Source organism: Apaloderma vittatum, unplaced genomic scaffold (genome assembly GCF_000703405.1).
Source record: "Apaloderma vittatum isolate BGI_N311 unplaced genomic scaffold, ASM70340v1 scaffold14733, whole genome shotgun sequence".
NCBI lineage: Eukaryota > Metazoa > Chordata > Aves > Trogoniformes > Trogonidae > Apaloderma > Apaloderma vittatum.
In genome coordinates, this window is record NW_009708715.1 from 33,365 (window position 1) to 58,913 (window position 25,549).

Here is a 25,549-nt window from a genome sequence, read left to right on the forward strand (position 1 = left end):
TAGCTCTATGGTTTTGGGTTCTGGGTTTCTGTTTTGTTTCAGTAGTGGGTTTGGGTTGGTTTTTTTGTTGTACAGCAAGGTTTATAAAAGACACTGGCCTGAAATATAGATCTTGCCATTGTGAACGGCTCCCGCGTGTGCTGCCAAAGGTTGTGGTAATGAAGACACGTAACGCCACTCGTTTGTCTCCAGATTGTAGCACTCCACACTGGACAAGTAGCCGGTTTCGTTTCTTCCACCAATTACATACAAGTTCTTGTCAAGGCGACAGGCGTAGAAACTGGCTCTCCTGGAGGACAGGGCAGAATAAAGCAAAACAAGCCAACAACAAACCAATTAGCCACATCAACCACTTTTTTCTTCTCTCACCAGTTGAACTCTGAACTAAGAAAGCTGCTCCTTCAAACGCTACTTCAGAGAGGTGTCCAGGAGCTTCACATGATTACAGCTATCCTAGAGACTGTGGCTTCTTTACTAACCAAATACACACTATTTCTAATAAATACTTCATTTTTGGTGTCAAAACAATTAAGCACACATAAACCTGTCAGAAAATATCTCCTTCCAAAGCTGTTTGTGGCTTCTTCACAGCCGTGAAAGATAAAAAGGTGCTCATTAATGTTTGGGGCATTACCTTGTAAGGGATGTAACAACTCAGTAAGACAAAGTGAAAAATGAGGTAGATAATGTAACAATAATGAATTATCTTGACATTCACTTTCTTTATGGTCCTTCAAGGGTCATTGTTCCCAATTTACTAAGAGAACCACATCATCAAAATTTTTCTTCAATTATCATTTTTTTCTTCTTTCTGCAGTACTGCAAATAGAACAACTTTCCTTATGCTAGGCACAATATCACATTTCCACCTGTTAACTTGAAAGAGGTCTGTCTCCATCCAGCTAAAAGTTTTAGTCACCTGTCCGCTTTCACATGCAACTCAAGTATGCAGGAAAAGAATTAATTTTTCTGGTCAGGACTCCTAGGTATATATTAGTTCGTCTTCCTCCACAATTAACAGTGAGTGCCTGTTGCTGAAGTAAAAACAGAACAGTAGGTGATTCTGAGAGATCATGTTCGATGTAATGCACTTTCAGTGAAGGTTTCCTGGATTATTTGCTAGTGTAGAGGCCTTTAATTTTAAACTGCAATGATATGAGGAAGAAAACTGCAAAATAGCACAGCTAGGCTAGGATGAAGACCTGTACAAAGTACTACATGACAAAAACTGTCGGTCCCAAACCTAAAATTTTCTCCTGGGTAAAACTGGAGTGGTGTGGGAGCCCAGAGACAAGCAGGCGGATCAGGCGCAGCGAGGTTTAGCTCTGACAGCTCCTGCAAAGCAGGCACGCTGGAGTGTGGCTGCAGCTTGCCAAACCCCGCTCCGTGGCTGACACAATCTGCTCTAGTTCCTGCCCAGGCACCCGAATCCGAGTGCGAATGCCTGCATATTGCACTCCTGAATCGCAGTGTACCTCAGGGGCTTGATGGTCACCCGCGCTGCCAAGGGCTCAATCCTGCAGACCTCTGTGAAGCATTCGAGATGAGCGGTGATCCACATACAGAGCACAACAAGGGGCAATGAACAGCTCTGGTATGTCCCAACTCCACCCCAGGCTTCCCTATTGTCATCCCATGGCCAGGTGAGCTAGCAAAGCCTGGTGTGCCCTGTCTCTAACCTGCCACCTAGCCAGGCACACATTCAGGAGCATTTCCTTCAGTGAAGGCAGGAATAAGATCTTTCTCCTTTATCCAGCTGCCTATTTTCATAAAATCTGTAGTATGCTTTAACATTCTGGGAGATACTTCCCTCTGTTAAGTGTGGCTGAGACTGGCCGAGAGTTTGTAAGCTGGAGGAGAGGTCAGGCAGACAGGAGATACAGCTGTGGAAACAGCAGGGCTGGCTGGGCATTCAGGGAACAGATCTGATGCAATGCTGCCTGTTTCTGGCTCCACTTTGTGGATTTGGGCTCCTCAGCAGCCAGGGTCACTGAGCACTGCCTGTCTACCTCTTTGCTTTCACCTTGCCTGCACATGAGCAACTCGGGAAGTGCGGGACAGCAGCCCTTACTGAGTGGCAACACCACCACAGGGATAAGGCTATGGAAAAAAAGGATGCAAATAGGAGGACAGGAATACTGCTAAGTGCCTCCAGCTTAACTGATGAATTAAATAAGACCATTTAATTTATCTGTCAATGGGCAGATAGGAGCTGATGGCATATATTGCTCTGCATGGCCGGGCAGCAAATTGTGCATCTATGTTTTTAGCCTGTTTTTCTATGGAAATGAAGCTTATTTGATTACACTGTACCCACATCTGCCTGACTGTTGTCTCCTCAACAAAAACCTGCTGGCTGGCTTCACTCTAATTTGACAGACGGTATAGGTGTTACAAGCAATCAAGCAGCTATATGCTTCCAGAGAGTATGTGACAGGCCAGAGGCAGGACAGCCCGTAGCAGCCCCAAAAGTAGGAAAAGCTGCAGAGGTCCCACCTTATTAGACATCAGAGAGCCTGCACGGGCAGGGACACATTCTCTGACCCTCCCGTGCCTGTCAGCCACAAGGCACAAACCCACAGGGTGCCTGTCATCCATTCCTGGGGTGCTCACGCATCCCCTCGTCTGTGCTCAGGCACCATCTCTGACAAACCTGAACTGGCCCCAGTGTTATTTTTACTTCAAGTTTAATAAACAGAGGTAGGTCTTATTATTAGGCATTATTCTCTTAACTAGGATTTCTCTGACGTTATTCTGTACGTGTACTCCTGGCTTCATCCACACAGTGTCACTGTAAGGAGCAAAAATGAAAGCATCAGCATGCCTCATTCTTCTGCTTAGATGTGAATATTCACTCAGTAGCTCCTGTCACAAATACCTCAAGCTTTGTGGGTTTTTTACTTTTCAGTGATAGAGCATCTAAGGGGCATGCTGTTAAGCGATGGCTTTTTAAACTGCTGTAAAATACAATTCAGATTAAAATATAATATAGCTGTCTTTGCAAGACAACTTTCCCCACAAAACTGGGAAGACACTGTCCATTCTAATCAGATAACTAGAAATGGACAAAGACAATTATTCTGTGGTTTTCCTCAGGACTTGCAGCACTCAATGAACACTGGTCTCTGAAATGCTTTCCCTTCACACCCCTTCACTCAATAATTAACCTGACTAACTTCTCATAACTACACACACATAAAAGGGAAGAGTTTCTTTCTGATTTCCACAGATGAGGAATTAACACCCCAAACCAAGAAATACCAGTTTGAGGTTTAAAACTACCAATGCTATTACTGATCACTGCAATATCTAGACCTGATTTCTGAGTCACTTTTAGAGTGTATGCTTTGATTTTAAAAACTAAAGTCACCTTAGTAAGGGCTAACATTACTATTATTAAAGTCAAAGACTAAAATGGAACATGAAATAGTTTTAACTACTTTTTTTGCAGCTTTTTTTCTCAGTTCACTCAGCCTCAGTGAGGATGCTCACTTCCACATGTGCTTCTTCTGGCCCTGGTACGATGCCGTGGTTTTTGATGTCTTAAACCAAAAACTAAGAACGTAATAAAAAAAGAAGATGTTTTAAATGTTATTATGTTCCACACACCTTGTCCAGCTCCAGGCTGAGCTGGCAAGATGAAGCAGTGCTGACTGAGGTTTCCAGCTGAGGTTCATGCCACAAGTTCAGACACATCTGCTACAAAGACCACCCCTCCAGCAGGCACATGAGCCTAACTGAACGGCTCTCCAAAAATCATCCCGTTATTATTGTATCGTCAGGCAGATGAGCATTTCAAAAGCTTCTGAGTTATCTGATGCTTCTCTAAACAATGCATGCCTGAAACTGGTACAGACATTTCAAAAGCATCTATTTTTGAGATGTTCTTCAAGTGAAAAGAAACAAAACTTGGCTTTAAAGAAAATACACTGACGGCTCTGAATCCATAATGGAATTAGACTTCTCTTTATAGCTCACACAGTAAAATCAATCAGATATGGATTTTAGCATATGAGATAAAAGTTTACTCATCAAATATTTCATACAGATTTTCAACTTGAGAATATACTGCCTGTGAATGAGACCCACATTTACCTGGCAGTCATTTCAAAGGAGCTATTACAGTCTATCCAGCCAATTATTCTCAGACTAAAATTCCTAAGTAGGTTTTGACTTGATGGACCATAATGACTCAGAAAAACCCATTAAACAGTCTGTCTTGTCAATGGTGCCTGCATTATGCCAGCAGAGACAGGGCGTGACCCTGTACTCCTAGGGGGGAAAAAATAGCCTGTTGACTTTAATGGGAACTTTATCTGACTAGAGGAGCTGGGAAAGGAAACTGCATAAGAGCTCTCTCTTGTTTACACTATTTTATAAAAACTGGGCCAGACCCTACCTCTAAAGGCTGCAACAACTCTGAAGAAGTCATTAGGGATGCACAAATAAACCATTAAAAACATTTTAGAAAGCAATTTGAAAATCTCTGTTTTCCAACAATAGCCCAAACGCTTAGAAAGAACCTTTAAAAAAAAATACCCACTTCTGCCTTCTGAGCTTTGTCAGCCAAATAAACCCAACCATTGAGCCAGCTGCACGTGCCCCTCAGGAGTTTTGCTTACAGATACCCAGAGGGCCTAATTAGGACAGAGATTAGGCTCCACAGAAGAGCTTCAGGCTACATACAAACACCAGTCAGCCTCTGGTTTGCTGAGGATGACCTGTACTGTGATGTGCAACCTCAAGCTCACCTCCTGTCTCCCCAACACAGCACCTGAGTCGGTGGTGACACAATCCAGGCAGCTGAACCAGAGGGGAGGGCGTTCCTCTGTTTTAAGGTAAGTAACTCCTTTGTGGGGTTATCCCCCAGTGCTGGCTGGAGTGAGGGAGAAGGCTGGGGGCTGCCAAGGTGGGACCACCTCTTTAGCTAAAGCCTGCTGTTGTAGTACCTCTATTAACAACTAAAAAAGAAAAATTAATTTTAGTAAAGGACTTTTAAACTAAAGGATGATGTTATTAATACAGCCAGCAAGTATAACAAACTGTGATGTGGTTTTTTATCTCTATTTATATGGCTAATTTTATCAGTTCACTCAGCTCCAACAGGGAACCTACTCAGATCTGTTCCACTTGCACTTTTTCATGCGCCATGGTGACAAGCATGGCACATGTGTCTGCATAGGGACTTAGGTCAGTTAAACTACATCTCGAACAAAGGCCCTTCAAAAACTTTACCGACTGGTATTTTTTACCTCTGGAAATTTGAAATGACAGCTGTATTTCTATGCATCTTGTAATACACACCTTGAATTGCAAAGTTGCACCGAGTTCAGTATATTTACGACTGCCAGACACCTGAGCACGGCGAGCAGCCAGCAGAAAAAGAGGTGTAAATTCTGACAGTGCATGGAGTAAGGGAAGTACCTTAGGAAGCTACTGAGATCTCTGGTACATTGGATCCATGAGTACAGGGGTGCTGAACTGAACGATGAACACTGAATGCTCCTTCACAAACCACTGTAACTTTGAATCTTCTGCCTTTGAGATTCTTCTTATGAAACATGCACCATTCAGTCAGGTTTGGGAGGACTTTTTCACTGCCAGGGTAGGACTTAGGATCCAGAGTCAAGTTTACGCTGTCTTTACGGGTCACTGCTCCAATCTGTGTGCACCTCTGCTCTTTGGTACGCAGTAAGATTAAAACGTGTGCTACTCTAATATGCATTAGGTGACAGCAACTTCACTCAAAGACCACCTAGGATTAAGAGTGCCCTGACAAGGGCAGACATGTTCAGGAGAGCTTTTCATGGCTGGCATGGTGAAACAGGATGGAGTCAACACGTGAGAGTTTCAGTTCCCTGTAAGATCTCTGACTGTAATTACTGCTTGTTTACTGCAAACTCATCGTGACACTTCAGTCAGGGAACATGACAGGACACTACAGAGACTTCAGAAAAATCCTTCCGACCGTACTCAGGCAACCAGTAATTGCACAAAGTCCATGGTTATTTTGCATGAGTTAGCACTGCAGGATTTGGCATCTGGAGCTTTGAATTTGGAAAGTTCAAAAAAATTAGGGGACAAATGGGACACACTGCATGCTGCACTTTTATCTCAGTATTGTCAAAACTTTTGTAGGCCTCCTTACTCCCACAACTAAGCAAAACTTCAGTTGCTCCTAGGATGATAAAACATATATGGAAAAACACGTAGCAGGTTTTTACCTCTCTTGCATGGGTGGAAGTTGTATCCAGCTGTTAAACCTGGGATCGTATCGGCTAACAAAGTTTGTACTGTGTTTCCCTGTAAAGATAGATTATTTTGACACTCAGCTGGTTGTTTCATGTATTTAACATCATGATTGTAATATATAGTACATATACTTCACAAGTTGACAGCTTTTATGAAGGGTTCCCCCTTTTACAACAATGTATGATTACACTATGTGTACAGTAATAATTCAACAAACGGGGCACTGCAAGGTTTGAATTAGCAATTGCCAGCAGTAAAAGCATATAGAGATTATTCTTGTTCTCTGTAATAAGATCTTGAAAATGTGTATTTAAATTTACTTATAGATGCTGTGGTACTTTCACAGCCACAATAAATCACAGCACTAAACAAAATTACTGCCCAAAAGAGGGCATCCCCATGGTATTTTTATAACTAGAGTATTCTATGTAAGGTAAAAAAAATCAAAGGGAGAACACCTGCTTTTCTTTCTCCTCACATCTTCTCTAAGTGGAACATGGTAAAAAAAGCCTTGTGCAAATAACCAGGAGCTGCATAAGCCATCAGCACGAGGTATGCAGTGTTTGCACTAGATGGTTTATTCTACTATGTACTTTCAGCGTTAAGTTAGAAGGAATTACACATGTGCATCAAGGAGGGAATACACTGTTAGAGTTTTATTCCAAGTCTGTTAGCTAAAATGTGAAACATGAGCACTAGACACCAGCTAACTAGCTTATCCCTGCTGTCAAGCCCAAGAACTGTGTTCATGTCTTCACGATATTAAGATTTCACCTTATTTTACATGCAGATTGACATCAAAGCAAGAAAACTGAAGCAAGAGAGTGTATGGCAATTTCCTGTAACACCTGAGACTTCAACAGATGAGGATCTCAGAAACAGAAACCTTTGTTTATGTATGTGTGACTAAAAAATTGAATTAGAGGCTTCACAGGCCAGCAGAATAACCCAACTGCATATGTCACAGTTCTACAAATGGTCACTGGGTATTCTACAAGGTGAATATTTTTGCATTGGACAAGCCTCTGTAGGATTAGCTCGCTTTGTTTGTTTCATTCCACACTTACTTCAGCATGTGTAAGCAGACCATCAAGACTGCTGAGAAGAGTAACTGTACAGCTAGAATTTATATTCATAGTAGTTTAACATCGTGTTCTACAAGAAAACCGAGAAAGAAACCACGTTGACCACTCAGTCTGGAAGCAAACTCATTCCCTCACTATGTTATAAGCACGTTCTGTATGAAGAGGGTAAAACGGAAGACTAATGAATGATGCAGCATTTCCCTTCAAAGCCAGCGTGGTGCCTAATGAGGACCAAAGCCCTTCATGCTGAGCACCACTCAAACACATCTCACGACACAGGGTGAGATCCCCGTACACTAAGGGCAACCAGTCATTTTGCCACTGGGTTTAGTGAAGGGAGGCTTTGCTCTTGGTCTCCATCAGAATTCCCTTAGTCTATACAGACAATTTAGAAAAAGAAGTGTTGAGAGCTATAGATTCAATAAACAGTAGAACAGTAACAGCAGCACCTTACTGGCTCTGGGTCTTATTATTTAGGACATTTATTAATCTATTTCTATTTCCAAAAGAAGGATTTCAAAACAATGTAAGTATTGATCATAGGTTTGAACTTCTAGTATGAGGTTTCAATGCTGCCATGTTCACTACATCTTTCAGAGTTACAGGGGATTTCAGTGCTCACTGGTTATACAGCAGCTTTGTAGTTGTTGTCAGGCAAATCTTTCACTTGGAGACCTCGGCCTCCTCATGTAACAAGAGTCATACACGCATTCACTACAAATACCACGTATGCAGAGGACTGTGCAGCACAGGGAAGGGTTTAGTGAACCTACAGTGGGAATACAGGATAGAAATCGGGTCACTTCACAGGAAGAGAGATGAAATCAAACTAGAACAGACACAAAGAAGAGCTACTAGGGTGAAAGGAGGAACAGAAAGTTTACCTTATGGCAGGAGACAAAGAACTTGGCTTGTTATATCTAGGGGAACAAAGGCTGAAAGGGGATAGGAGTGCTGTCTGTAATACACCAGAGGAACTAATCTCCAGGAGGGGAAAAACTACTGAGCTAAAGGCCAACTTTGGCATGAGAACAAGGTGATTTAGACACTCAAAGAATACCTTTTACTGGAAATTAGAATAAAACTTCTAGTCATTTAGAGCAATTGGATTCTGTAACTGCTTTCCAAAAAGAGTAGTGGGGGCTAAAAGCCAACTTCTTTTTAAATCTAGCTTAGAAAATTTACAAAATGGGACTTTATGATCCCTGTGGTGGCAGGAAAGGACTTGATGTCCTACTTAAGCTGCCTGGTGCAACTGGTTTGACTCCAGTTTAATTCTGGACTTCAGTTTGAAAGAGAACTGTACCTATTATTTTGCCTCACTCATTCGTCAGGAGGTTACACATGTTAGGAAGTACCTGTCAATGCAGAAACTGTGACAAGTGCTTGGAAATCAGGATGAGCAAATCGAGGCGATAGGACAAAAGGAGGCAGCTGCTGCTCTCTGCAGCCATGCCAAAGAAGTGAGGGGCTCTGAAGGTTTTGAAGGTTTGTCTTACAACCATGATTTTGTTCTGCAACCTACTCTCATCAGTTTTTACTTGTGCAGGGATACCTTGTGACTGGAAAGGAATAGCCACAGGAACACATAAAGAAGTGAGAAAAAAAAGTCTCCCATGCTCTCGAGGTTGTCAGGAAGTCACGGGAGCAACATGGAGGGGGCATGGGTGCTCCTTGGGGTCCACTCAGCTTCTCAAGAATTGGTTGGTGTGATGGCTGAAGAAATGTATGATGCTCTTTTCATCGCCCTCATCTCGATGACAATTCTTTGCACTGGAGAAACACCTGACATATTCTCATTTAAACTGAAATGCTTCTTGTAATGCTCAGACAAGACAGTTCCAGCAAGGTCCATCTGAAGACCTTTCTATGCTATGAGGACAGCAGACAAGGGCCTTTATGTAAATTCAGCATGTATGTGCAAGCAATTCCCACATGGCTGCGCATTTAGAGCCAGTAAGTTCCAAGGAAGAACTAGCCCAGCAACAACACAGGACGTAGTTTACGATTTCAGGTCTCCATTTTGTGACACATAAGATCCATTTCTCCTGAGGTAAATTCATAAAGAGATCAGTATCGGTAATGATCCTACCTCTTCTATTCCTATCTCCTCCACAGACAAAAAACATAGCACTGGTATTCACAGAACAAGGAAGCTGTTCAGACATCCTCAGCAACATCTTCAGCTCATGACTTGATCTAGGTGGCCTCAGACCTAAGGTACTACCCATCCCACAAACAGTTGACTCCTACCTCAGATGCAGGATATGTACCCCTTCTAACATCTCTCCAACCTCTTGCAACTCAGTTTCCAGATCTTTAAATTGTGGGTAGTTATACTTCTCTTTTTATATCTTCCATGTCACATGATCATTTAACTATAAGCTATCTGGAATAAGGTCCGCCTCTTACTATCCATAAGCCTACCACCAAGCACAACAGGGCCCCCAGTTATTGGATGTGGCTGATGGTCCTAAAAATAACTCTCATTAATGATAGCTCGCTATCTCCTGTTTAATATAAAGGAGATTCAACAATAGAACTAAGGGGCTGTTCTCCTAAGACACTTAGTGATATTTTTAACTACACCGGAAATATGCTTATAGGGTGGACTGGATTGTTTGTCTCAGGTTTTAGGAAGTGAACAGATGTAACAATTTTCTATAATTTGGTTTAGTGCAGATGCTGAAATGGGGCATTCACAATAAAATATATGCAGTATATGTAATTTCAGCTGGATCCTCTGGTGTTTTAAAGTAAAAATGTGTACCTGCAAGCTGTTTTATAGTTTCTCAGTCTTAATTATCTCTGTTACACAGACTGCTACAACTACAACTCTTTCTTCATGTGCAAGCTTTTTAACAATGTCTTGACAATTTTGTGAATTTTGCAAGGCATGGTATTCTCCTTTTGCTTTGCTCAGAAGCCTGTTAAATCGTTTAATTTCTCTTTGTGGTAAATTTATGAAGTAATCAAATCAAAGAAGGTAGCAGCAGATAATCTATATGAGGAGCTCTTGCACAAGACTAAAAAAAGGACCAGTTTAAGAATCTCAGAGTCTAGATAATTAACACATTAACAACTTTAGCTGAGAGTATCTTGTTTGACAATAGAAGGGAAGCATTCATCTACTGCAATTGCATTATTATATTATGACTGGAAGGAGACTGAAAATGAAGGCTCAAATTCTTAGCAGCTGCTGCCTGGTACATGCACTTGAAATAGTCTGTTCTGCTGCCTGTAGCATTTCTCAAGGGATGTGGGAGCTGATAAATGACAGAGATGTTAATGCCAAAGTACCAGATATTTATTACATCACTATCTAAAAGTAGCCTTTACTAGGTTCAACAATTAGGCTGAGGGTCCTCAAAAATCCCTTGCTAATGAGTAGATGAGCTGACCTGATGGACAGACGGACACAAGAAGGCAGATGCTGCCTGTGCCTTTTAATATTCTATACATACCATTAGGGTTCCATTGATCTTCTCCTCCCAGCACGAACAAGAAGTTTTCCACTTCCACAACACAGTGATGGGCACTGTTATACGGCATAACTGCAAGTAAAGCAAGAATTCTTTGTCAGTTCAGGGCACCGATTCCATCAAATATTTCCAGAGGTAAAAAATACAGCACTGAGATTACATCTATATAAAATAAGAGGTGAATGCATCACCTCAAGCACATATGTCCACTAACTTAGCTGCAGACAAAGACACTTATTAGTAATTTTATATTATTCAACTCTGCAAATAACTAAGGAAAACTGCTGCAATTCTGGTCTCTCAGCACCTCCCACATCTGCCCAAATGCTGTATATGCTGCTCTAAAAACAACCTGTAAAAAGGAGTGAAGTTGCCTAATATCTCCCTGAAAATAAGCAGATGCAAGGAATTCTAGTATGCTAGGAAACATGAAAAAAACCCCTCAGCCCAGCTTTGTTCTGCTGGTAATGTTTCCACAAGAAGAGTCAGTATGTTCAGTAGCTTTCTATTACACAGCAATGAACAAGCTGCATTTCCATACAGTTTTAAGTTTTTAAATTAAGGTCCTGCTGATTTAATGCCTTTTCCAAATGTATACGCTTAATTTCCTGTACAATGTCATTAGCAGCACAATCACACATTTTCTATTCATCTAATCAGGAAGCCCTTTGTTAACAAAGATCAAAACTGTGGCATTAGGTTTGCAATATCCCTTTTTTTTGGAGATGTTGCGATTACTGTGGACCAACTACAGCCGCAAAAATCTATTTTTTTAAATTTACATTTTCCACTGCAAATGCTAAGACACGAAAATAAGGACTTGCACATACATAACACGTACATAGTACTGCAGTGTGCCATACTGAACTGTTAGGATAGTATATGGTAAATGTAAACTTACACAGCATTAGTTATCATACCGCATAGAGTAGTTTTGGCCCAGTGACACCAGTAGGAAAAATGATGTCCTTGTTCAGCTCATCATATGGGCACCTTAAATCTAGGTGAGGACAAATGGGGAGGTGATGTGCATGTACAGGCAGGGAACTTATTGCTTGACACGGATCAACAGAGCACTTAGGAAACCAGTGCAGTGGGAAATCAATATGACTCAGGGCCAGCTCTTACTTTGTGCTCTTTTGCCAATGCCAAAAAAAAAAAAAAAAGAGGCAGCCTATCTCACACTTGGATTATTTTGGGTGATATATCTCTCATTTCATTTGTTTTATTATCTTTTATTTTTCTCAGAATGCAGTTGTGCAGTATAGCATATGCAAATAATAATAAGAAGAAATATGCACAGCTTTGTTATTTAGGACACATTTTCTTAAAGATCAAGCAGGCTCATTTAAGCTTCTTACTCAAGTTTTTGCTGAGGCAATGACGAATAAGTAAGGCATGTTTTCAGTTTCCAGTAAACGTTGAATATCATCTTCATAGTCTGTGCTCTTAGAAGTCATGTAAGTGAAGTAATTCTTAAATTGGGCAGCCAGGTATACTGAAAAGTTTGTTAATTAATGTTATTTGTTGCTGGCACACTTTATATAACTGGGAAATATTTCTATACTAGGCACTGCGTAAGATTTTATACTACCCAGAGATTCCTACAGTGGGATGGAAGAATGGTAATTCTGTCACCTTCTTAACCCTGATATCGCATTTATCTCATCCTTTAATCTCAGACATTTTCCTCCTTTAAAATCTTCTCTGCCCAAACCCCAGCGCTCTCCTTGATTTTGTGTATTCTTGTACTACATAATGAATTTGGGTCTCTCATGGGAAATTTGCTGTCTTCCTTAGATGCTTTTGGGGACTTCTCATCTCAGTAAGAGACTCCCCAGGATCAGACTACAGGGGCTTCAATTCTTACCTAATCTAATGCTCTATTATGGTTTCCAGCTAGGTCCAAGCCAGTGGTTGTACTCTAAACCAGGCTCTTCTGTTGGTCAAGCTGGAGACATCTAGCATTTATCAAAAGAACTGTCTTCAGGCAGCACATGTGTATTTTTCACATGTTCTGTTTTCATTTTTGCAAACAAAAAAATCTGTTTATTTAGCCTCCATATTGATGCAAGGAGAGCCAGTAGAGGAAGAAATTATAATTCAAGCTTTTTCTGCTGTTCCCATGCATATAAAGCATGCAATAAGACTCCCACACTTATGATAATTAAACCTGGAAAACTAAGGGCTTTATCCTGGCTCCTACTTAACTTGATGGCAACATTCCCAATAACGTGGGATTGGGCCTGAATGACCAGAACTAAAGCTAAGGCGGAAGCTAAAGGTAAGCTTGCCTTTGAAAGGAGGGCAGTACTTGGGCTTCAGAAGGAAAGATGACTGCAATAAAATAGTGCAGACCTTTTCTATAACCTTCTCAGAGGAAAACTCTGTTCTTGGTCTACCCATGGGGCTGGAGAGGGCTGGGCAAAACAGGGAGGATGGAGCAACACTATGGACCTCTTAGAGGGAGTGAGTTTTGGCACTGAAAATGTGAATCCGCCAACATCGCAATCTTCCTCCCTGGCCATTTTCTTAGGGGCCCTAAGAATCCTGAGTTATAAGCAGAAATAAAAATGATGGGAATCAACAAATTTTTTTTTTTTTACCACTATAAAATGCCCATTTGAAAGCACCCAAAAATTTGTGCCGTAAACTGTAATTTCTTATCGACACACACCCATATAGGACCTAATTTTTCAAAGATACAGTCAAAATTACATGGCAATGAGCACGCTAAATTCAGCCTCTAGTAGGAACCATCTTCTCAAACTCACTGGGCTTGCCAGGGTGTAACCAGCAAAATTTGGCCCATCTGAGTCCGGCCAGGCTGCTGCTTTCATTTATTTTCTATGAGCCTTTGTCTGCTGTTTTTCCTTTAATAATGTGAAAATCTCATCTTCTTATTTTTCGATTTCAACTCAGTGGAACACCTGCCTGCCCCGCAAAAAGGGTATTTGAAGAGAAGTTTGTACGCCACGCTCAAACACAGCCTGGTGTGAGTTTTTAGCGTGTCAGTCAGTGAGTTAGAGGGAAAGGGTAAGGAGAAGCTAATCAGGATGAAATGAGATTAAAGGCTGTCTAATTTTACAGCAACTGTGATCCATCAGCCACTGTGAAAGTGACAGTGGAAATGAATGATGGAGACAGACAGGTGGGGCTGTACATTTCACTGATTTATCCTCAAATGCACTGGGCCTTATTTTATTGAGTGAACATGACCGCATTTATCATGACTGTCATCTAAACCCACTTCCCTCCATTTAAAAAGGTCACTTTACTAGGAGGGAGTAGGATAGAGGCACTTTCAAAACAGATTTAAAATTTAATAACACATGTTTATAAAACCCTGTGCAAGAATTCTCAACTTTATTAAAGACCTATTTAAAAGAAAGGAGGAAAGACTATTAAAAAGAGGAGAACGTGAAAAAAAGCCATGGTCACCTGAGAAACATGCTTAGCTACCAAGGTGATAGGTGCCAGAGAATTACATGAGACAGAAAGACATAAACAGATTAGCTGGAGTGGGCAGAAACCACCTTTTCTAAGCCCCTGCCCCTCACAGACACTTCCCAAAGCTCAGAAGGCTCATGGTTAACAAACTTGTGCTTTCCTGGACCATGAGCATAAATGAGTCCAAGCAGCCCTGTGGAAGACAACGCCCCCATCAGTCCCCTTCCCACACAATTTATGTATGACTGGTAGCAGACCCTCCGTAAGGTGGGAGGCAATTTCTCTAGGTACAAATATGTAACGTGCAGAGTTTTCTAGGTCAAAATCAAACTGGTGATTTATACTTGAGAACGATCTGGAAGGCGGTAGAGTCCAATACTGCAGTGGTGTTTGCTAAGAGATACTTCACTACACATAAACACCAGTGACATTGTGCAGGAGGTGACACTCACGGACGTTCTTCAGCTGCAGGTGGAAGACACAGCAGCGCTCTGTGTACCAGGATAGCTGTCTCAGGCAAAAGCTCCTCACCTGTGCTAAGCCTCAGTTAATGAAAGGCACTAGATAATGTTCTGGGACCTACTTTCAACAGCAGAGTCTACAGCCTATAGCCAAACGCTCATGAAACCAAATGCTCTCAAACGTAATGCCTATGAGGTCAGATAGATGCAATGATACTTCAAAGGCACCTACAACTTGTGTGTGAGGGTGACAGTGACACATCTCACTCACCTAACAAACAATAATGTGTGCTGTTTGTCTCACCCACCTTTGCTTAGTTTCTGCCAACAACTGCAAATTTAGGAAACAGCAGCTGGTTCTTCTCCATACATTAATCAAGAGGTCATCAGTTCCTCCTTCTCCTTACCTTCCTCTGTCTACAGTCAATTCAACACTAACTAGCAGGGAAGACAGGGAACAGGAATGGCAGTTCTCCAGACAGGAGAGGGATGAGCTCCCAGATCTGACAGCCCATAGCTATTCCTTTGTGCTGCTAAAACCTCCTTTCAGAAGCTGGACTTGATTCTTCTACTCAAAGTTAAAAAAAAAATTAAAATCCATAGATTTTTCACTGCCCTGAACCATTCACCTGCTTGCAACATAGGCGGCACCGTGAAGAAAGCCAAGAAATTTCTTCCTCAGCTACTGCACAGCTTGAGTATAGCCCCTTCAAGACTCAGTACACACTAAGAAGTCGTGCTTCTCTTCTCTAATGACATGTGCAGATGACGCAAGAGAATAGCGTGTTTCCAGAAACAGGATGTCATTACCAGAGGACATATGGAGTCAGTAATGACCTTCCACAATATTAACAGCCTAACCTGTTGGCTACATAATATTTAACTACTGCTACTCGAAAACTGGTTATTTCCACGGCTCTCCAGAGTAACGTGAGAAGATGTCTCTAGTACAGAAGACAGCTACAAACTCACTGGAGACTGTGATTTGCTCATGGCAGAGACACAATATTCATTTCATTCCCAAACTTCTCCCCAGAATGCCAGACCACAGCTGGTCCAATTAGTTCTTGGGAACAGAATATCAGATACTGTTCACCTTTCTTTGGTTCATATGCCATTTGCAGAAAACTATGCATTCATTACTGAATGTTACTTGTTACTTCTCACCAAGGAGGTTATATAAATAAACGGCAGGATTCCTCTGTGAATTGTTCACTTCAATTCTTTGTTATTTAATAACTGTGGGGAAAGACTGGCCACAATAGGTATGAAATTCTTGCCTCGGTGAACATGGTGTGAGTTTTGCCATTGACTTTAAAGGTACCAGGTTTTCACCTACTGGTATTTTCTGCTCAAAACATAATGGAACAAAGTTAAAGCGGAGAATAATCAACAGTAGATGGCAAATAGCTCTGTTGATATTCCTATGGCCAAAATGCATCCCATCATCTCAAATTCAAGCACACACATGTAGCTACACATGCTACATACATATGTAGCATATCAGTGCCAATCTTGAGTCTGAGCTCAACTCAATCCCAGCAGGGAAGCCTGAGACAATCCAATAGTAGTCACCAGAGGCAGAAAATCCTAAGACAACATCCTGTGCCTCAAAGACACCTTTGAGAATAAATCACTGGTATAGCTCTGGTCCAGCTGCACCACAGAAAACTCCATCAGCTCAGCTAGAAACTTCACAACCTCTTCATCCCATGCCAGTTTTGTGGCAACTGCATTCAAACCACCACAGGTAGGATGGGCACAGGGCTGCTGAATTCATAGAATCATCGAATGTCTTAGGTTGGAAGGGACCTTAGAGATCATCTAATCCAACCCCCCTGCCATGGACAGGGACACCCTTAACTAGACCAGTTTGCTCAAGGCCTCATTCAACCTGGCCTTGAAAATCTCCAGGGAGGAGGCACCCACAATTTCTCTGGGCAACCTATTCCAGAGTCTCTCCATCCTCGTACTGAAGAATTTCTTTCTAAGATCCAATCTAAACCTATTATCCTTCAATTTAAATCCATTTTCCCTTGTCCTATCACTGGACACTCTTGTACAAAGTCCCTCTCCAGCCCTCCTGTAGGTTCCTTTCGGGTATTGGAAGGTAGTTATAAGGTCCCACTGGAGTCTTTTCCAGGCTGAACAATCCCAGCTCCCTCAGCCTGTCCTCACAGCAGAGGTGCTCCAGCCCCTGGATCATCTTTGTGGCCCTTCTCTGGACTTGTTCCAACAGATCTATATCCTTCTTACAGTGGGGATACCAGAACTGGACATCTAGGACACAGTCCCTACTTCAACTCAGGCTACAAGTCAACAAAGGTAAAAATGCCACTCCAAACCTACCTTCAATTCAAGATAACATAAGCACTAAGAAAGAGTTATCTGAGCAGAAGAAAGTCCTTGGAATCATTTGCAACACAGTGAAGGGTATTTCATATAATTAAGATATTTCATACTAATTAAGATATTTCACATTATGAAGGTATTTCTCATTAATGAAAATATCACGTTTTTTCATTCAAATGTCAGGAGTTACTCTTTTCATCCATTCTCTGGAATAACACCAGCCGAGCTTTTTCAGGGGGGTTCTCAGTTTAATTGTTTTAATGGGCTAAATTTTTCATATGTGAGCATCTAAGACATTTAAATTCATGCAGACACAGCAGAACAGGCAAACATCAGGAAGAGCTGGCGTGCTCACCACCCCCCTGAGATAAACTGTTTTAAAGTTACTTGGATGCAAGTTCTGAGTACAGACCCTGTCTGCTTCCATGGGTGAAATCTACCCTGTGGCAGAATTTTCTATTGGGTTTTCAGCAACACATGCATTTTGCAGTTTGCAGGAAAAAATTCTACCCATATATTTTCAAAGCTACACACACCGATTTGGATTTAATCTAAATAATAAAATAAAGCTGCCTACTTGGATCAACAGTGTCTGAGTAAAGTAGGAAAGTACTGCATTCCCACCTCAAAAACTTCTGTTCCTGTACCAAAGTCCTGACACAACTCTCCCCATGTAGTACATAGCAAACTCTCCCGTGCTCTCCCCACGGAAATGAGCTGGTGCAGCTGAAATGCCGATAAAGCGCCTGAGAAGCACAAGTAAGCAATCACACCCCAGCGCCTTGGCGTGACATGGAGCACGGGGATGGATATAATGCACGCTCCTGTGCGAGGCTTCAAAGCCACAATTCCTTTTGTTTTGTTATGCCCTCTTTACCCTCCAGCCTGCTGAAGGCTGCCCTGGGCCACCCAGGTGCCCCACCAATGCCCAGAGACCATTTATCAGGAGACACTTGTCGTTCACCACCACGAGCTGTGCAATGCTACCTCAATGATGGCAGCTCCCCACTAGAATATGGTCTGTACCTACTCAGGCCTGGATTTCTGGTCTCTGAACTAGAGCCTTATGTATATTACTGGGGAATGACACCTTGTCACACTGTAAGAGTCTCAGGCTGAAATATTCATGTGTGACATATCCCACAACAAAATCTCCTCATGGAGGAAATGATGGAATAGTCCCAGTGGGGAGAAAATCACAGCAGAGTTACCAGAAAGCTCCAGAAATACTATTTTGTCTCACTGGAGGCTTTCAGATCCTTCAAGACATCAGCTAAGGACATGCCTTCCCTTTTCTAAGAGCACCAAGGACAGAAATGACCAGGAATGCTGTATTAAGGCCTAGTTGCTTGTGACCAGTTGCATCCATTTCTACCTGTCCTTGAGATGCACGTATTCTCATGGTCTTCTCTGAAGGTAACCTTCCATGCTCTGGAAAACCACAAACACTCCTTGCATTTTCCTGGCTGGATCCTGCCAGTACTGTTCAGGGACCCGTGTCTTTAAAAGAGTTCATCACATGTAGCAAGATCTTACTTGGCCCCATTGCCCCAAAACCTAATCTTTCACTGTTTTCTCTCTTGGTCTCAGTACATGCTATTCTGCTCTTCACTCTTCAATAATATATTATTTTAGAGCAACCAAAGGGTTTATTTCTTCCCACTAAGAGTTGAAGTCATTCCAGGAGAAGAAGGAAAATGTGATTTTCCATTTGGAAAACTCTATGCGGAGGAGGGATGTGCTCATATTTCACCATATTAAAACAGCAGTTTTGATACACTTAAGTTCACTCATAATAGATAAATTGAAACCTTCACTGCTGAGGATTTTTGGACTTTTCCTTTAAATACTTCAGTATTCACAAAAAAAAGGTGTTTTTTTTTTACAAGAGTCCATAACATATCTAAAGCACCAGACATAAGGAAGAAAAGTGTGTAAGGATCTGTCCAATGCTTACCACCAGGAAAAAAAGCTTAAAAAAGGCTTTCTTTCCCAGAAGACATACACCTCATACGGGTATCCGAAGAAAAGTCTGGATCTCCAACATGCCTTACTTCCATCATGCACAAGCACAGCATGCAGAAGCAGAAGTGTCCGTGTAGCATTATGTTAACGTACCTAGAGTGCCTACAGACAGCTGTGGAGTCCCTGCCAGGCACCCCAAGAAAGTTCTGAGATCATCTTTAATGGACAGGCCACTCAGACAACATACTGCCAGGGTGTTAAGGCCACTAACAGGAGCCAACTGCTCTGACCACTCTGGGGTCTCCCCCAACACCACTTGCCCATGGGAACAGAAGCCCTGTTTCAGCTCAGGCCTAGTCACCCAGACCTGGCCTGGATGGACCCCATGTAGGCAGGCTGCAGCGCATCTCCAGTCTGACCTTTGGCCTTGGCTCCTGGACGGACTTTGGACCCACACTGAGGCCTGCTCTCATGGAGCCATCAGTCTCACCATGCCCTGACACATCGGCAGCAACGTTGCTTCCTGAGTGAGGACTGCAGCCCAAATTTTACCCTGGTTCTGCACGTCCCTACCAGCATCCTGAGAAAAAGAAGGCACTTGGAGATGCCGCAGCAGAGCTTAATATTCTCATCACCACCAAAATGGTCATTCCAAGTACCTGAAGTGAGTGTCTTACTGTTGACACTTTTCCCACAATAGACAGAATTAAACAGAATTTATAATACTCTTTCTCACGATGGAAAATAAAAGCCCACTCTAAAATGTACTAACCACTAAGCAAAAAAATACAGAAGGAAGCGCAGGAATCAGTCCACGTAAATTAGATAACCCCAAAGATCAGTTTGTCCAGTAGGAACCAGGCTGAAATGTTGCATAAGCAGCTGCTATTTAAATCAAATGCTTCCAACATTCATGGGCTGAACCATGTTTATAAAGAATCACAAATAACTGACAAATCACACACTAGTGCATGGTCATGGACAACTGACAAACGGGATGAAAGGTCAAGTTAGTTTAAATCATCAGCCACATCAGGACTGCAGAATTTGACATGTACAGTAAAGTCACTGTGATCAATTCCAAATACTTAAAATATACACAACTAAGTATCCTCAACTTGCTTGCATTTTCTGTGGAAGAAGTTAATTTTGCAAACAGTATTGTTCGTGTAAGTATAATTTTCAGTTAGTTAGGTAAAGGGAAGTGAGGACTGAGACACAGAGTTCACATCAGCAAAACTGGGACTTGATGTGCTAGTAACTGTGGTTTGGACCAGGTTCTGGTGGAGACTGAATTCAACAAGGGGGTGAAACTGAAACAGACAGGGATGGGGCAGGTCAGGTCAGGAGGGACATGGCAGAAAGGGCCGGAACTGAGGGAAGAGATGGCAAAATCTGCCAACACAGCAGCACGTATTGATCCAGAGCCCCAAGTCCTGCACTCTTCACACTCCTCTTCTGTGAGTACATCTGGGTGGAACTTCATGCTGTTTACAGCCCCTGGTTCCCAGGACACGTAGCCTCCACTGTCACCAGCAACCAAAAGGCAGGTACACAAAAAAAAAGGTGCAAAGCAGATCTACAAAGCCCGTCTACACCACGCACCGTCTCTTAGCATACCTTGAAAAGGCAGTTTCATCTCCAAGTCTATGAAAATGCCAAGGAGATGTGAGGCATTCAGAAGGTATGGACTGCCATTATGAGAGGCTGCAGTGCACATCTCCTCTGGCACCTCTCTGTCTATGCTGGCATGGTCCTTAAAACAGCTAACTGTGATACCTCCCAGTTGCCCATTTTGCTGAAGGTTCAGTCCCATGAACACCAGAGAGCTGCAGGAGCTGCCACTGCAAGAAACATTTCTGCCCTTTCTTGTCCCAGTTCCAATCACTCCTCGTGATGGCTGATGAACGCATGCAGTCACACAATAAACAAGTAAAAAAACATATTATTTTTTTAAGGTGCCTTGAATTTAACCCAGAGCTGTTTCCCACTAAGCTTCCCTGCCTGGCCTCATAAATTGGAGCGAGCAGGAGAGCGAAGCCATGATAAGAAGGGAAGGACTGATGTGCCAGCAGCAGTGCCAGCTTGCATCAGCTTATCACGGTTGTGAAACTACAACCTTAGCACACAATACCAGACCATTTAAATGGGTCTCACCCATCACTGCGGTGGCTCTGTCCCTCTCACAGCCCAGGCAATCCAGACCCCTCTTTGTGCCAGAAAAGCCTCTTCTCAGCACCCTTCAGCAAGCCCTTTCAAGGCAATAATCTGGTAGAAAAATAACCCAGAAAACAAGAGAGAGTGTATTTTCATTTTGGTTTAATACCCTGAACAGGCTCACCCAGGAGTCAAATGAGTTCCAGTGCTGACATGAAAGAGGAGACAAGACCACGGGATAGGGTTTGGGTAGAACGACACTTGACAACAGCTTCACGCAGGGTATGAAGCCACCTTATGGATGAATCAGTAACAATGAGCAAGATCCCTGACTGCAAGATGTTGGTTCACTTCTGGAAGGTGTGTAAAGAGAGGCTGAAGGCTGCAGGAGCAAATGAGATTTCTCACAGTCAGGGCATCTGTGCTCTGAGCTGGAGGATGATATCCTGTTCCTTTGCCATAGGATTTTGTTGTGCTGCTAGACAAGCCTCTTAAGCTATTTTTTCCCAGAGCTACCCATTTCCCCTGTTCTGAGAACATTAATTACACATCTTTCATTTCTGGAGAGCCTGATCTGATCTCTGTGTCTGATTCACAGAAACGCTCTGCACTCACTGCTGTAACTGAAGTAGGTGAGAGAGGCAGTCTGGAAAGCATGGTCTGAGGGGTCTTGAAATGGGCACTCCAAAATAGAGGATACCTTTGACTTTAACCTCATTGCACCTCTGTCCCTCATTTGCAGAATGGGAACAACAACCGACTATGCTCCTCACAAAGAGGATGGTGCAAAAAGTACCACAGCTGGACCCTGTTGTTGTGAAATCTGTGAAGGAAACCTTGTAAAAAAAAATCTGTCTTCAGAAGAAGATTTCAGGAGTGTGTGACAGACAGGATCTGCTTGCTGAACAACACAGAAGAAATACGGTGAGCAGAAATTCAGCACCATCCCTTCTGTGCATTGGTATGTGACGAAGAATAGTGTGTGGTATCATGAGAGATTGTATCTTAATGCTTATGCAAACAGAGGCCGAATTAAGGTTGCAGAAGCAGCTTAATTCTCACATTTCCTAATTCTGAAGGGCTTGGTGTCACTGTCTGTCTAACGCTCTTTTCAAGCATGGTTCAAGCCCCCTGTGTGACCCACCCTAGGTATGACAGGCAGCAAACGCCTTCCTTAACCTGCACCTGCTTCAGCATCTCCGCATCACACACATCGGTGCTGTGGGGTCCGAAGTGAAGGGAGCCCACGGCTGGAGCTGCAGGAGCCCCCCTCCTCATCCTCCTCTTCCTGCCGCATTCCCTCCTCGCCGGCAGTTTGAGGCTAAGCCACTAGATGGGGTGCGGCGTGCTCGGCTCCCCCTCTCCCGGGAGAGGCATTTCAATCATCTTTTGGCTTCAGGTTTTGCAGCCAACCAAAAAAACAAAGAGGTGAAACGCAGCACAAAAAAAGACATAGCCAGCTTCCTCCCAAGCAGTTAACTTTTGCTTGTTCCTTGTGTTCGGCGTGAAAGGGGAGAAATCAAACAGAGTACACCAACCCCAGCGAACGCTCGGCGCATCAATCCTGGCGGATACTGAGCCTCCCCGCCGGCTCCCACTGCCTGCAATGGGCACGGCGGGGGGTCAGGCTTTGGCACGGTTATCAGTCATACCTGCTTTGCCTCGTCTTGTCTCAGCTCCCCGAACCCAGACTGCGCGAGGATCAGTCAGCGATTTCTCTGGCAGTCCACACACATCTGCTTTTCTACTCCACGCGCCAGTCCCAGTGAAATATAGCAGGCACAGTTCCCTTCCCCACCAATACGCCGCCAAATCTCTCTCCCTCTCTCTCTTAATAATGATCTGGAAGCTGGGTGAAACAACATGCTTGCTTTTGACAAAGAGCATGCCTCCTCATTACAGGGGTAAGGAAGGGGAAAAGAGGACGTGAGAAAACTGCGAGGCAAAAAAATAACTTACAGAACTAAAGCAAAAAAGAAAGAAAAGAATCCTTTCTAAAATAGTCACAATGGAAACACATTGCTTTACCCAAGGTGAATGCCAAACCGAACTGTACAGAGGTGGCCAGATTACATCTCTCTTCTCGTCTCCCTAAAGAACAATTTTTCTGGGAAGGCACGCAGAAGGTGAAGCGTGCCTACTCCATCAGGAATGTGGGAAGGGACTGGTATTTACCTGCGTACGCACCGCTGCCGAATTACACCTTCTCTTACTCCTTCCCAACTGCTTACAAGAAAAACTGTCCCTCTCAAGGCATAATCCATCCCAGTAAAATTACTTACTACTAAACCAGTATATAAAATACAATGCAGCACTCCATCCCAACATCCAGCTTCTTCCAGTTTCCTATGACAAATCGGATATCCCAGATCCTCTGTACAGCACCCTCTCATGACCCAGCCCAGCCTTGCAAGCTCCTGCAGACTCCACCTCTCCTTCACGGCCAAGAGGCTTCATGGCCTGGAGAAGGAGAGCAAAAAGTCAGGATCACTTTGAAGTCAGTCTTTTATTCTTCTTTCCTGCCATGGGTAGGTAGGTAGAGTCCTCCTCCCACTCTGCAGAGCAAGACTACCTGAGAGCAGCTGCTGCGGATGCTCCTAGCGCAGGGCAGCAGTATTGACAGGGGTAAGCATATCGTCAGTTCCCCTCTTTATCCAAGCAAAGGGAAAACCTGCATTTTTCAGTCTGTCACAGCTGGCAGTGCACAGGCTTATATCCCTGCTAGTGCCTCAAAGTCATCCTGAAAGTGCAACTCAGAGAGGTACACCTGGGCAGCAAAGCAGCACTTGATGAGGCAGGATTACACCTTAGCTGCGAACCTGGAGACGAGTGTAGACAGACAGATTCATGCTGCCTAACACAGTATAGCTTGTCATATACCCTGCAGGTAAAAGCTCAACTCAACATTCACACCTGATAAACTCAGATTTTCACAAAGAGAAAGAGATGAAAAAAATGTGGCAGAAAAAGAAACACAAAGGAAACAAAATAAAAAAGTGGAGGTGGGGTTTTTTTTTCAAATTTGTTGCAAAAGCACTGACAAAATGTGCAGTGCATCATTACCGGACATTAGTACAGAGTGATCCTGTCTGAGGAGTCTGCAGTCTTCCTATAAATTAATAAAGACAGAACATAATCGAAACGCAGTGCATTTGGTCATATACATTCAGATGGACACTGCTGATCCCCATCTGGCTAACATAAATGTGAGGTTTTTCACAAATTAGGTTACCAGTGACAGTTTTGATTCATATTACAGAGCACGAACAGATGATCAAAGCAATTGCTTTAGTTTAGCACCGTGCTTGTGAAAGTCACCACTTATCAGCTGGGTTGCAGTAATTGCTTCTAGTCTCTTACAATTAGAAAAAGCCACTAGCTTAAACTACCTTAAAGCACTGATTAGATTGTTTAAAAGAGCACATTTTACCTTGTATTTGTAATCACCTAGGAACACGAGCACTACCAGGCATTGTGGCTCAACTAGTGGGCGCTCCCCTGGAGAAAAGTAGATGAGCTGGATCTCCTGCAACCCTTTGACCACAACAAAATAAGCAAAGACTTAGACTCAGAAAAAATCCACAGATGACAAACAGTAATATCAACTACCTGCTAAACAAGCTAGTGAAATCAGCCTACTTCCTACACCAGTGTATTTTAATTGCACAGTACAACACCACCGAAATTTTACACTGACAGTGTGACTTGTGTGAGATATGACTATCCCAAGAAGTAGGGTGACATTTTTTTTGAGAAATATCGTTAAAATTTATAGAAGTCCTTAAAGCTGAAGTTTAGGCATTGGGTCTCTGAAGGCATCAGCTGTATGCAGGCTTTCAAATTATAAGCCCTCTGATTTGTTTTCTAACGTAAGTATGTACTTACTGGTGTTCTGCAATACGTAGAACCTTTGAGCAATTACAAAAACCTGTCTGGAACACTTGCCGAGAGGTTCACAAATACATTCATTCTTATTGCAGTACCAAGGTGCATAAACATAGCTTTGATAAACATGAATACTAAGCATTTTTACAAAAATCTTCAGATCAAATTACAAATCTTGTGGGCTTAGTTAGTGGCTCCCTGCTCTATAGTAAAAGTGCCGATTTTCCAAAATTAAAATCCAGATCACCAAATCCAAGACACGACATATGCTTGATGTCCCTTCAATTTACTTTCTTCAATTTACTTTCAATTTATTTTTAATTTTCAACCATAAGATTAAGACCTCCCATTTAAAAAACAGTCAACTGACTCAGGAAGCTTTGTCTTAATACACAATATGTGAAAGATCAGAGATAAAATTTTTGGCAACACTGCTAACTTAACTCAGCAGCAACTTCCC

At 42.7% G+C, this 25,549-nt stretch overlaps 1 protein-coding gene across 1 annotated transcript in view; it reads right to left on the reverse strand.

Moving 5' to 3' along the window:
• Positions 1–25,549, reverse strand: part of KLHL14 (kelch-like family member 14) — a 46,416-nt gene that overhangs the window by 6,097 nt on the left and 14,770 nt on the right. The window contains exons 2-4 of the mRNA XM_009866664.1: positions 10,802–10,891; positions 6,225–6,303; positions 99–289 (exon numbers count right to left, since the gene is read on the reverse strand). Of these exons, the coding sequence (XP_009864966.1) occupies positions 99–289; positions 6,225–6,303; positions 10,802–10,891 (360 nt within the window). The remainder of the gene's footprint in view (positions 1–98; positions 290–6,224; positions 6,304–10,801; positions 10,892–25,549) is intronic.